General features: G+C 38.1%; 1 protein-coding gene across 1 annotated transcript in view; it reads right to left on the reverse strand.

Moving 5' to 3' along the window:
• Nucleotides 1-11,729: 11,729 nt before the first annotated feature.
• Nucleotides 11,730-14,947, reverse strand: part of LOC129427878 (haloacid dehalogenase-like hydrolase domain-containing 5) — a 134,879-nt gene continuing 131,661 nt past the window's right edge. Inside the window, exon 8 of the mRNA XM_055184649.2 lies at nucleotides 11,730-13,464. Within this exon, the coding sequence (XP_055040624.2) occupies nucleotides 13,068-13,464 (397 nt within the window). The 3' untranslated portion in view covers nucleotides 11,730-13,067. The remainder of the gene's footprint in view (nucleotides 13,465-14,947) is intronic.

Consider the following 14,947-nt stretch of genomic DNA (forward strand, 5'->3'; position numbering starts at 1 on the left):
TTTCGCGTCATTTTTTGACGAACTGGGGACTTCAATACTAATACGTCCGTTGCATTCTCTTCTCCTATTTTCTTACCATTTTCGCGTCGGTTTAGGGTTAGATTACGCAAAATTAAACAGTGTACGCGAAATTAAACAGTGTACGCGAAATTAAACAGTTGTCACCTGGCGTTGGGGTTAGAAACAGTTGTCACCTGGCGTTGGGGTTAGAGTTAGGTTTGGGTAGGGGATGCCATTATGTAAATCCAACCCTAAACCGACGCGAAAATGGCAAGAAAACAGGAGAAGAGAATGCAACGGACGCAACAGCATTGAAGTCCCCAGTTCGCCAAAAAACGACGCGAAAGGCACACCCCCCGCGCCACACACTGACGAATGGTCAAGCGCCGTCAAACATTGACGACATGGGGTGAGACTGGGCTGGGTAGGTTGGGGTATCTTTTTTAAAACGTTGATCCAGGATCATCAAAAAATGTTGATCCAGGATCACATCTTACTTGGTGAAATCACGGCCTGTCTCTTTTAGACGTCTGGTGTGATGACAGGTTTGGGTAAATAAACGCCTGTCTCAAATAAAGGCCTGGGGCCTCATTTATAAAAGTGTGACGTAGGAACTATCCTACATTTTATCTAAGACAATTTCTGAAATTATTGTACGTGTGATTCAGAGAAAGGGAGCGTACGCACAAAAAAAGCATGCGTACGCCTCTTTTCCAGATGTGCAGTTTATAAATCACAAATGATCTTAAAATTGTGCACAGCCGAATGCTCTTAGAACTCCGCCTTGTAAACGCCCCTAATTTAATTCATTAGCATATAAATATTAAATTATCAAATGCCAAATTCTCTGACTGCTACAATGGCAGTGGTCAAAAAAACATCTTTGTTGATTGCTTAAGTGTTTAATATTTCTAACATGGAAACTTTATTGACATCACTCGAATTAAGGCGATTATTAGTGGACCTTTCAATTAACGGGTTTTAATTTTACTTTACAATAAGGTTCATTAAGCTGTGGAGCTGTGGGCAATAAGGTTCATTAAGCTGTGGAGCTGTGGGCAAGTAGTACATGTCATTAAGCTGTGGAGGAGCCGCTGCCCGGGTGTCGCAGATTCAGCATGCCCCACATCACCTTGGACCCAGATGTTCGCAGGCGACTAAGGAGGCGTGTCACAACCGAACACCCCACGCGACGCAGCTCCGCGGAGCGCGCTCGGGTAAACGAAGACGCCATCGCCCAGCATGAAAGCGGTAAGACTCCGCTTGTTATTGTAACATGTACTACTTGCCACATGTATAGTTTAGCTTCTGCTGTTAGCATAAAGGGGTTTACATGCACTAAGTGTATTGAAGTATTAAGATTAACTGAGAAGGTTGCTGAACTAGAATCGCGCATCCGAACGCTAGTTGAGGATAGCAAAACCGCTAATGTTACTGTTGTAAATACTGTATCGAGCGAAAAGACTAATGGCTCGGTTCCGACATTAGATGCTAATGTAAACATTACAAATACTGTATCGAGCGCACATAGTGTTCCGACATCAGATGTTAATGTAAACACTACAAATACTGTATCGAGCGCGCATAGTGTTTATCAAAATACACATGGCTCGGTTCCGACATCAGAGTCAAATTGGCGGTCTAACTGGGTGACTGTCAGGCGGCATAGTCATATACGGGGTCCATCTAAGACCCATAATGTTACGGTAATTTCTAACAGAGTCGATCCCCTAAGGAGTACATCAGCTGAAACACCTGTTAAAAGTGCCCTGGTCATTGGAGATTCTATACTCAGGAACACTAACATTGAGGCACCAAACACCCTAGTCGACTGTATACCGGGAGCCAGAACGTCTGACATTAGATCCAAACTTAAAGTGCTGGCTAATGCTAAGCGGAAGTTTTCTAAGATTGTTATTCACGCCGGCACAAATGACACCAGACTCCGACAGTCGGAAATCACCAAAGATACTATTAAAGAGATGTGTGAAATAGCAAAAACAATGTCAGACAATGTAATATGCTCTGGTCCCCTCCCCGCCAACCGGGGAGATGAAACACATAGTAGATTAGTGTCTCTAAATGGCTGGATGTCAAAGTGGTGCCCTCAGCATAATGTAGGGTTTATAGACAATTGGAAACATTTCTGGGGGAGACCATTCCTCCTAACCCGAGATGGCCTTCATCCGACATCAGAAGGAAGTGCTATACTTACCAAAAATCTGATTAATAGTCTTAATTCTGATACAGTCTGACTATCCAGGGCCCAGGTCAGAAAAAAGACGGATCAGCTTAACCGTCCGTCTGTCAACTGTCATGATATGTCAAGATCACATATATCCCAGCACTTCGAGTCGATCTCACCAGAAACTCAACACATTTCAACTGTATCTGTTCCCCGAACAAGCAAATACAGAGCACCGCTTGCCACATCACGTACAAATTTGATTAACATAAAATTAGAAAACAATACATTACCAGATGAACCTCAAATGTTAAAATTCGGCCTTCTTAACATTAGATCGCTTACCAATAAAGAACCTATTGTTAATTAAATAATTAATGACCAAAACTTAGATGCACTCTGTTTAACAGAAACCTGGCTTAAAGCAGACGACTACATTAGTTTAAACGAATCCACCCCACAAGACTATTATTATAAACACGAACCTCGATTAAAGGGGAGAGGGGGCGGTGTAGCTACAATATACAACAACATTTTTAAAGTTAACCAAAAATCTGAACAAAATTTAATTCATTTGAACTAATGTTATTAAATATGGAAATAACTGATCGTAACAACAAACAGCTTTCTTTTGTCTTAGCTACAATCTATAGACCTCCGGGCCACCATGCAGATTTCCTTAAAGAAATAGCAAATTTCCTGTCTGAGCTTGTAGTCATTGTAGATAAAGCTCTTATCGTTGGTGATTTTAATATTCATGTGGATAACTCAAAAGATGCATTAGGACGTGCGTTTATGGATGTTCTAAATTCTCTCGGTATTAAACAAAACGTGTCAGGGCCCACGCATACTCGTAAGCACACATTAGACTTAATTCTGTCACTCGGACTCAATATTAATGACATCGAAATATCACCTCAGAGTGATGCAGTTTCTGACCATTACCTTGTGTCATACACTGTACTTCTAGATAGGATCACTCAATCCACAACATCCTACCGACTAGCCAGAACAATAATTTCCACCACTAAAGATAGCTTTATTAGCACTATTCCAGACCTGTCCCAAATGAAACATGTAGCAGATAACTGTGACGATCTAGATACTGTAATAGAAAACCTGAACAATGTCTGTTCTAACACACTGGATGCCGTTGCTCCCATTCGAAAAAAGAAAATCAAAGAAAAACCGTCAGCTCCATGGTATGACCATCACACCGCTGCTCTTAAAAAGGCAGCTAGAAAAATGGAAAGAAATTATAGAAGCACAAAGTTAGAGGTATGGCGTGCATATGGACAGATAGTGTTAAACACTACAGACAGGCTATAAAAACGGCCAGATCAACCTATCTCAGTACGCTTATTAAAGAAAATCATAACAACCCTCGCTTGCTCTTTAGCACAGTCGCAAAACTGACAAGAAACAAAGAACAAACAGAAACCAATAGTAAACTTCAACACAATAGTAACGATTTCATGAACTTCTTTTCTAACAAAATTACGGCTATTAGGGAAAACATCGTAACTACCCAAGCAGCCATCACTCTACCCATTAGTTCACTAAACACTAGATTACCATATGAACATCTTGATTCATTTAAACCTACTACAATAGATGAGCTCTCTAAACTAGTCACATCATCCAAATCATCGTCCTGTATATTAGACCCCGTTCCCACAAAACTACTTAAAGAGGTATTCCCTGTAGTGTCAACCCCGGTACTACAAATCTTTAACTCATCGCTAGAAATAGGATACGTTCCAACAGCTTTCAAGCTAGCAGTTATTAAACCGCTGATTAAAAAACCACAGCTTGATCAGGGAGAGCTTAATAACTTTAGACCAATCTCAAATCTCCCTTTTCTTTCGAAAATATTAGAAAAGGTAGTGGCAAGCCAGTTACGCACATTCTTGACAAATAATAGTACGTATGAAAAGTTCCAATCAGGATTCAGGCCCCACCATAGCACAGAGACAGCGCTGCTTAGAGTTACAAATAACCTCATGTTAACATCCGATCGTGGTGAAATCTCAATCCTTATATTACTAGACCTTAGCGCAGCCTTTGACACAATAGATCACACAATCTTACTCAATAGACTAGAAAACTATGTTGGTATCAGTGGTCAGGCGTTAGCCTGGTTTAGGTTGTATCTAACCAATCGCTATCACTTTGTTTATGTAAATGAGGAAGAGTCATATCACTCCCTGGTCAAATATGGTGTACCGCAGGGATCAGTTTTAGGTCCTATCCTGTTCTCGTTATATATGTTACCCCTAGGAGACATTATCAGGAAACATAACATAAGTTTTCACTGCTATGCGGATGACACACAGCTTTACATCTCCTCACATCCCAGCGAAACCCACACGTTTTCTAAGCTAGCAGACTGCATTAGCGATGTTAGTGACTGGATGGCACATAACTTTCTTAAGCTCAACTCCAATAAGACAGAGATGCTTATTATTGAACCGAATCGCTACAAACATAATATGTCAGATTACAAGTTGCACATAGATGGCTGCACTGTGGTGCCATCTTCCTCGGTTAGGAACTTAGGTGTGATGTTCGACAGCAACTTAGCCTTCGATAGTCATATCGGCAACGTCTGCCGCACAGCATTCTTCCATCTTAGAAATATCTCAAAAATTTGCCACATGCTGTCTACATCTGACGCAGAGAAGCTTATCCATGCTTTTATGACCTCTAGAATAGACTATTGTAACTCGCTACTTGGGGGATGCCATGCAAATCAGGTAAACAAGCTGCAGCTAGTTCAAAACGCTTCTGCAAGACTGCTTACTCGATCTAAGAAGTATGACCACATAAGTCCAATTCTGGCATCTTTACACTGGCTACCAGTTAATTATCGCATACAATTTAAAATATCACTTATCACCTACAAAGCCTTAAATGGCCTAGCACCCTCATATCTTAGAGAATTACTATCAGAATACAATCCATCACGTGCACTGCGTTCGCAAAATTCTGGTCTCTTAGTTATCCCTAAAATATCAAAAGGGTCTAAAGGTGGAAGATCCTTTTCCTACTTAGCCCCTAAGCTCTGGAATGATTTGCCGTTGTCCGAGAATCAGACACAATAGATACCTTTAAATCTAGACTTAAAACTTTTCTCTTTAACAAGGCATTCACATAATTGTTTTATTAATGGTACTCATCTCACAATAGATAGCCTAATAAATAAATAAATTAAATCCTCATTTTCGTCAAAACTACAAAGCATGGTAAATGCTATTAATATTCTTAAGAAAAATGTTTAATCTCTCCTTACTCGTTTACATATGTGCAGCAAACCATGAGCCGGGAATAAACTTTTAAAAACAAATGTCACGTATAAAATAGAAAAGGCTACATACAAGGAAAAGAAACGCTACTCTGTGCACATACAAACCACAATACAAGGCCAAAACTTCAAACCTACACCAATAAATCCCCGAATCGGGCCATTAATTGCCAAGCGCAGAGGAGTGATTGAAAGTTATGTATGGCATTATGTTATCACTTGCTCGGCCCTTCTCCTGAGGTTTCTGAGTCGAGTAGGGGAGTACTGTGAAGCCCAGACAGCCATCAGGGAGATGGCTGGCGCAGTCACGTCCCCGTCTCCCCTTTACTCCCTTGCTCGTCCGGATTTCAATAAAGCACGCTGGGTATAGATTTGTGGTGTTAAGCCCACTAGTCGGGGGTGGGACTTCAGTCCTTAAAAGGGTGTCACTGCACCCATTTCCAAAACATTCACCGTCCCGTGCATTTTTCTCGTTCTCCCTAAACCAAACTGTGCAGATTCTTTCACTAGGATGACGTTGTATCTTCAATACGTATGTGTACATGTGTGTGTATGTATGTGTATTTATGTGTGTATATTTGTGTGTATATATGTATGTGTGTATGTATATATATATGTGTATGTGTATGTATGTGTATATGTATGTATATATGTGTATGTGTATATATGTATGTATGTATATGTATATGTATGTGTATGTGTATGTGTATGTATATATATATATATATATATATATATATATATATATATATATATATATATATATATATATATATATGTGTGTGTGTGTGTGTGTGTGTATGTATATATATGTGTATATATGTATGTATAGATATGTGTGGATATATATAGATATATATGGATATATGTTTGTGTATATGTACATGTGTATACATATGAATGGCCCCTACGCTAATTGGGTTTTGTTTTTCTTTCTTTATGTCTCGTCCTTCTCTTCGAGGACAATGAGACAAACAGACCCAGTTCCGGTAAATGTGAAAGTCGGCACACCTCTGACCCACCGGCAGACCTTCAACGTGATGCCCAGCTGATGCATGACCAACAACCACCGGCAGAACCCGCTTAACCTCCGCCTAATCTCCTTAATCTCCTTAATCGTTTCAATGTATATATAAATATATCCTTAATCGTTTCAATGTATATATAAATATATCTCCCAAGGGTTTTTCCCTCCTATGACTTTTTTTACTTCCCCGGCTGAGCCTGGGGTTTTTTTCTCCTAGGGGGTTTTTCAACCCGGGGAGGCAGCCCTCTTGAGCTTAACTTAGCACCCTCTTCTTTACGTTACATTAGCAATACGCACGCTTATAATGTTGATTCATAGCCGCATCAAATTTAGCTGCTTGTGCTATCGTGTATTATGTTGTGCTATCTGTCGTTTTTCTGTGCTTTCCACTGCTTCTATTAATGTAAAGCTGCTTTGAAACAATCACCAATTGTAAAAAGCGCTATATAAATAAAATTGAATTGAATGAATTGAATCATTAGTTAACATAAGTTAATGTATTAACTAACATAAACCATGAGCAATACATTTGTTATAGCATTTATTCATCTTTGTTAATGTTAGTTTATAGAAATAAAGGTTTAATTGTTTGTCCATTGAATTCGCATTCACAGTGCACTAACGTTAACAAGATTTTAATAAAGTAATAGTAATTGTTGAAATTAACATTAACAAAGATTAATAAATGCTGTAGTGCAGTTCATTATTAGTTAATGTTAACTAATGTAGTTAACTAATGAACCTTATTGTAAAGTGTTACCCATTTAAATATATTTTTTACACGTAAACGTAGTATTTGTGTTTTAAAAGTTTTGTTTCAGTTTGGCATGCCTCCTGCACGGCGGTGTAAAAATAAGAGATTTTTTTACTTTAAAATTCAAAGATCGTATCATAAACTGTCTGAATATATTCCATATGTATTCATTTGGATTTACAGATGTTTAACATTAAAATCGATGCATGGGAATAATTAATATGATTTTTTAAAATACCCATCACTCTTAAATGTTGCATGTCCCTTATTGTAGGCTACGTCGAGGCTTTAAAATGTAGTTCCTTTCACGTCCTTTTAATCATTGAATTCGTTTTTTACTTTAATTTAATAAGCACGTTTGTACATATGCGTTAAACACAGCGAAACAATTTTGCTATATTTGTTTTATATTTTTTTTAAAAGATGACAAACTAGAAAATCGTTTTCTGAACCTATGGACAAATTTTTGCATCGGAATTGCCATACATTTTAAAATATCAAAATAGGCCAACATATTTTGTTTAAAATATATTCTCAAACCTTGTTAAATTATTTTGGAGTAGTATGCCTTTCCTTCTTGTTCATTTTCTGCATCATTGTTGCATGTTTTTTTATTATGTTTCTATTCTGAATAAACCAACAGCGCAGTTTACATGCTTCGTCCTTGTTGCATTAGTTCATTAAGATAATTCTGAACACATTTCTGTAAACAACTCTGAATTGTTGTTAAGAACGTCATGGCGCACTTTTAAAACATTGTCGGGTTTAAATTGGGCTCGGGCTTATAATTACAGTTAATTTGTCGGTCGGGCCAGGCTTGGACACAACGTGCAGGGGGCTTCGGTTACGTTTTTTTTTTTTTGGGGCCCAATAAGCTCTAATACAGATGATGCTGACGCTGTAAAAGTTTCAAATATGCCTACCTGCAGTACTGCAATACTGCCACAAGGAAACGTGCGTACGTCAAATCGGAACCTGACGAGTACTTTTCCACGTCAAAGACGAGTTTTATAAATCTGAACGTTGGAGTGGATTTGAGCGTACGCACGGTCTAAGATCAAATCTGTGAGTAAAAACGCTTTATAAATGAGGCCCCTGGTCTGTTATTTAGTTTCGGGTTGTATTTAATCATCTAAAACCCGTCAGATCGTCTGTTTAAGCCAGTTCTATTGTGCAGATTGCACACGCTAAAATTTTGATTACCGGTAGATGTCACGTGACAGACGCAGTTGTTCCATTACTCATCACTATGACAACACAACAAGGTTGGTTGTCAGGATTGCAGTGATGATGACAGTAGCCAAGTGGCAATTGGGAGAGTCTGGACTTTTCCCGGTGGGCCGGTAGTGTTTTGAGGCCGCTGATAATAGCCGGGCTTTCAGTCTTTCGTCATGCATGCACTCCCGCCACACATTGTATTTCTCACGCGGAAACACTATTTATCATATATTTAATATGCTGCAGCGCCCAAAATGTATCTGGCCGCACTGCTCCCTCTATCAAGTCCATCTCTCCTGGAGTTCTAGTCTAGGTTTTTAGTATGTTTTTTTATTGCTACGTGGCAAACAAGTTACCAGTAGGTTCAGTAGATTCCCAGAAAACAAACGAGACCCAGCACCCACGACACGCACGCTCCCAAGGCCGTGCCATTGGACAATTTATTTGAATTAGTTGAAAGGGGTGTGTTAAAAAAAATAGCAGTGTGGCATTCAATCACTGAGGTCATCAATTTTGTGAAGAAACAGGTGTGAATCAGGTGGCCCCTATTTAAGGATGAAGCCAACACTTGTTGAACATGCATTTGAAAGCTGAGGAAAATGGGTCGTTCAAGACATTGTTCAGAAGAACAGCGTACTTTGATTAAAAAGTTGTTTGGAGAGGGGAAAACCTATAAAGGGGTGCAAAAAATGATAGGCTGTTCAGCTAAAATGATCTCCAATGCCTTAAAATGGAGAGCAAAACCAGAGAGACGTGGAAGAAAACGTAAGACAACCATCAAAATGGATAGAAGAATAACAAGAATGGCAAAGGCTCAGCCAATGATCACCTCCAGGATGATCAAAGACAGTCTGGAGTTACCTGTAAGTACTGTGACAGTTAGAAGACGTCTGTGTGAAGCTAATCTATTTTCAAGAATCCCCCGCAAAGTCCCTCTGTTAAAAAAAGGCATGTGCAGAAGAGGTTACAATTTGCCAAAGAACACATCAACTGGCCTAAAGAGAAATGGAGGAACATTTTGTGGACTGATGAGGGTAAAATTGTTCTTTTTGGGTCCAAGGGCCACAGGCAGTTTGTGAGACCACCCCCAAACTCTGAATTCAAGCCACAGTACACAGTGAAGACAGTGAAGCATGGAGGTGCAAGCATCATGATATGGGCATGTTTCTCCTACTATGGTGTTGGGCCTATTTATCGCATACCAGGGATCATGGATCAGTTTGCATATGTTAAAATATTTGAAGAGGTCATGTTGCCCTATGCTGAAGAGGACATGCCCTTGAAATGGTTGTTTCAACAAGACAATGACCCAAAACACACTAGTAAACGGGCAAGTCTTGGTTCCAAACCAACAAATTTAATGTTATGGAGTAGCCAGCCCAATCTCCAGACCTTAATCCAATTGAGAACTTGTGGGGTGATATAAAAAATGCTGTTTCTGAAGCAAAACCAAGAAATGTGAATGAATTGTGGAATGTTGTTAAAGAATCATGGAGTGGAATAACAGCTGAGAGGTGCCACAAGTTGGTTGACTCCATGCCACACAGATGTCAAGCAGTTTAAAAAACTGTGGTCATACAACTAAATATTAGTTTAGTGATTCACAGGATTGCTAAATCCCAGAAAAAAAAAGTTTGTACAAAATAGTCTTGAGTTTGTACAGTCAAAGGTAGACACTGCTATTTTTTTAACACACCCCTTTAAGTTGATTTAGTTAATTAGTTAATTGCCCAATTGCACAGCCCCAAGAGCGTGCACACCACGAATGCTGGGTCCCGCCTGCCCTCCGAGAATCCACTGAACCCACTTGGAAAACCTGTTTGCCACGCAGCAATAAAAAACACACTAAAAACCTTGATTATTCTGGTTAGTCACATTGTACTGCTATTATTTTGAACAATACTGTATATATATATATATATATGCGGGTAGATTTCGCAATTCGACACTGGGATTTCGCAATTCGACACTGGGAAACTACAACAAGCATATAAAATACAATCTGCATAAACAAGTTGAAAGTAGAATTCATGTACATTTCTTGACTGCTGTTGTTAATAAATATTTAAAGTGGTTGTCGAGGGGTTTTGTGTTTATATTCGTCTACACACCTTTTAGTATATTCATTCAAGGTGAATCTATATGCCTTACGATGTTTTTCATGCACCTAAATATATGATATGATCTATACTGATTAGGGGTGACCCCGAATAGTCGAAGATTCGATGCATCGATAGAAGAAGCCTGATTCGACTACCAATCTCACAGTCGAATCGTCGCAGATGTGTTATGAAATGAGGATCCTTTAATTTTGGCCGTATATGGGTGCACCGTGCACAAATCTGATTTCACATATAACAGCTTTCTCCCAATATATTAATATACAGCATATTATTATAATTCTGCAAATAATATGTGAAGTATCAGTTTTCAATAAATATTTTTAAAATGCGTTAATAAATACAGCAACCCCTGTGACCGGGCTACACGTCCATATGGTTCCTATGTTAATAAACCATTGCCTCTTTGTTTCTACATTTAAAAGAAAAAGCTGGTAATTCTGGCTATACTTTCATTCTTTTAATAATTTCTTCATTTTATTTTATTTTATTTTATTTATAAATCACTCTGGGTTATCTGATTTATCTATTTGGCTTGTGTTTTGTTTTCGTGCACTTGAGGCATTTTGCACATATTTGTTCTGCACTTTACTTCTGACCTTATTTTATTAAAAAAAAATGTATTTATTATAAAGGTAAATTCTGATCTAATTTAAGTCTGTACATTTTGGATTGCTTTCGTTGTATTGATGTTGCGCTATTGCGTGCTGGCCATGCTTGCGCATGCAATTTAGCCGAACGTGCTAGGTGCTCTTCGTCTCAGATTTAGAAGTTCATCAACCTAAAACATTAAAAAACGGATGTTTTCGACGGGTATAAGTTTTTAAAATGTATTTAAAAACATTGTGGTTAGCTTGTCAAAGTTAAACTACAAAACAGGTAAGCCGTTTCTTTAAATTTCGGTGATGAAACGGAAAATATCTGCAAAATATCTGTATTTATGCCTGACACGACTGTCTTTCTTGTGATTTAGTATTATTGTCGGGGTTCACTTTCAAATGATAAAAAAGAGATTCCTGAAATAAATAATATCATCAGTTGTTTCTGTATCTAAAGTGAATGGAGATGATCAAAGTGAAAGCATGCAAGCAGGTATTTCTGTGCTAAATAATAACGCGTAGTGTCTATAAAATCATTAATTTCAGTGTTTTTATAAATTGTATATAAAGCTTAGTTTTTATAATTTGCAGTAACAATCACAAATTATTTGTCATTTCTCATTTGTCGTTTTTTTTTTTTTAATGACTGCTTTGACGCGCTTAATCTCCAAATTAAATAAAAACACTGAATTAGCCGAGGTTTTCAAGGCAGGATCACCTTTGTTATATTTTTAGGTTTAGTTATCAAAAAGTTTTTTTGTGTGATGTTCTGTAGATCGTGGCTTTAAAATGTTATGAGGAATAATTAAACAAATGTTGCCTTACATTTTACCTTAAAAATATATAAATGCATCATCAGTTTTGTCTTCGTTCATCACTTGAAAGACAGTTTAGGTCACTTTATCAGAAACTTGTTTATGTGTGCTGCTTGTGAAAGAAAATAAAAGTTATCAATTTGTACCTGGTCTGACCCCCTCCCAAACCATGCACACACACACATAGATGATTCGACTATCGGTCGACTATGAAAAGATTCGACAATTCTGATTCGAATATGTAAATCCTTAGTCGAGGACAGCCCTAATACTGATATACCAGCTAATAAATGTTGTCTTAATTTGGGTGGTCAGACTGCATTTGAATTCAATCTGCATCTAACTTAGCTAAACCAAGTAAATGTTCTCGATTTAAAGTCATTTTCGGATGCCAAAGTCAAGTTTATCCATATAAAATTTATTTTACCAGCAACAAAATTGTGGCCAGTGAAAATGCTGAGTGGCTAGTAATTTTGGAAAACAACTAGCCACGTTGGCTGGTGAGCAAAAAATGAATGTCAAGCCCTGTATATATATATAACAAATTATCAAGTTAAAATGAGTATTTGATTCACCCCTCCTTTAAACAGTGTTAATTAGTCAGAATGCATGAAATACCATTGAACCACCCCTTAAAGAACAGATTAAATGCCATAAGATCTTGAATGTTTCCTCCTGTTGCCTCAGTTCTGAATTGTGTTTATTTTGTAAAAGGCTTAAAAAATGAAAATGTTGGATACACTCTAAAAATGGCTGGGTTATTTTTTTTACCCATAATGGGTAAATATTGGACAGAACACATGCTGGGTTAAAAATGACCCCGTGCTGGGTTAAAAATGACCCAATGTTGGGTTGTTGTTATGCAACCATGGGGTATAATAACCCAGCAGTTGGGTTCAAACAACCCAGCATTGGGTCAATTTTATAACCCAGCACGTGTTCTGTCCAATATTTACCCACCACGGGCCAAAAACAACCCACCCTTAGTACAGCTGACACTATAGTACCAAACATGGCAAAATTTGTCAAAACATTGATATATTAACTATGCTGTCTCAGACTTTTCAATCTCAAAAATAAGTTCAACCGCAGCGTCCACATCCTGAACAACTTTTTCTGGCTCAACCAAAGCAGGGTCAAAGCGGAAATCACGATGCCCGTGGAAAACTGTCTCTTTGATGCACTGGTTTGCATCTTTAGGCAACTCCAAATGGGGGTTGTAGACTCCGGTGCAAACCAGAATGGATTTGCAGGAGGTGGCAGAGGGCGAAGCAAGTTCACTTTCCCAACCATTGTTCATATCCACTTCCTTAGTGACTGTGGTGGGGACTTGTTTGCTTGTCCCCACCTTTGCTACTGCTTTTGTGGTCTTGTTAGTCGTCCTTTCTTCGAGGTAGCGGTTGTAGAGGTTGGCACCATAAATATCAGTCATCAGGTTATCCCTGAAAACAAAACATTACATTAATTCCCCATCATACACTGTCAGAAAAAAGTTACAAAAGCTGTCACTGGGACAATGCTTTTTTATAAAAAGGTCTTGTATATTCCACTAAGGTTAAATTTTTTGACCATGCGATGTTGTTAGTAATTTGTGTAACAAAATGAAATGTTCTCAAGAGCAATGCGACAATGTAGACAAAACATTTGTTAAAATGTTTCTGAAAAAGAATATTAAACACCAAAATCCCTTTTCTTGGACTAGAGAAAATAAAAGTGCAAAAAAGAGAAAAATACCCCACGCTGTTAAGCATCGCCGTCCCAAATACGGGACACCTAAGTTTACATCAATATTGTTAATGTAAAAATTACCCCATGATGTACTAACCCTCAAGCAATCCGACATACATATGTCCATCATTTTTCAGATTGACATATTTGGAGTTATTTTAGTAAATGCCCTTGCTTTTCCAAGCTTATAATGGGAGAAAACAGAGAACAACCTCTGTCTTTAGCCCTTTTCGGACGGGATTAGTTTTACAGGGGGACCTCTGAGAAAATCGTGCTTCTCAGAGGTCCTCTGTGTTTTTAATCTTGTCCGAATTGGGCATGTCTGTGTTTTTCTCTGACAACCTCCGTAAGAATTCCAGAGCAATTTACCCCCATTTTTTCGCCGAACTTAGAGGTCATCTGATAAATTTAATCCCGTCCGGATGTAAATGTCTGTGTTTGCCCGCAATATCTTTTGAAAACGCGGTTCATTTCGTGTTTTGGCCAACGTGATCTGCCGTAAGGTCTTACTAGAGCACGTATATTGTATTTCCTGAGTCCCATTTTTTAGATATGTATGTTTTTTCCATTCTGCGAAATAAAATGATTAAATCAAGACGAGCTGAATATCAAACACTGTTAAGACCTGCCACTGTAATATCAGTAACGTTATAAGGTAAGAAACTCCGTTCAAACTTGTTCAACGCCAGAATGGTAATGTTAATTAATAAAGATAATAAATTGTTATTAATCATTATTTTTTCATTTCTTTGGGTATTTTATAGACAGCCAGTTATCTAAAACACGTAGGCTAACGTTACTTTAGTAGGATTTGTATATTTTATTTTGATTTGTTAAAATTAAATTGAAAATTATTACAGAACATGTAATTTATTATTTAAAGCAAAATATCAAACCTTACAAACACGCGTATCCAGAGCACGTGATCTTCTGCAACGCTCAAATGCATTAAAAGACACTCCCATCTCATACTGTAAATAGCCTGAGAATTTTAATCCCGTCCGAATCGGTACATAAAATCACAGACGTCCTGGGGGTTGGAAAACTTGGAAAACTAATCCTGTCCGAATAGTGCTTTTGAAACCCAAAAAGTGCATCCATCCTTCACAGAGGTAATCCACACAGCTCCAAGGGGTTAAAGCACCCATAACACATGCGGTTTCTGCTTATCTCATGTTAATCTTGAGTACCTACATA

This window comes from Misgurnus anguillicaudatus, chromosome 14, assembly GCF_027580225.2.
Source record: "Misgurnus anguillicaudatus chromosome 14, ASM2758022v2, whole genome shotgun sequence".
In the NCBI taxonomy this organism is placed as follows: domain Eukaryota; kingdom Metazoa; phylum Chordata; class Actinopteri; order Cypriniformes; family Cobitidae; genus Misgurnus; species Misgurnus anguillicaudatus.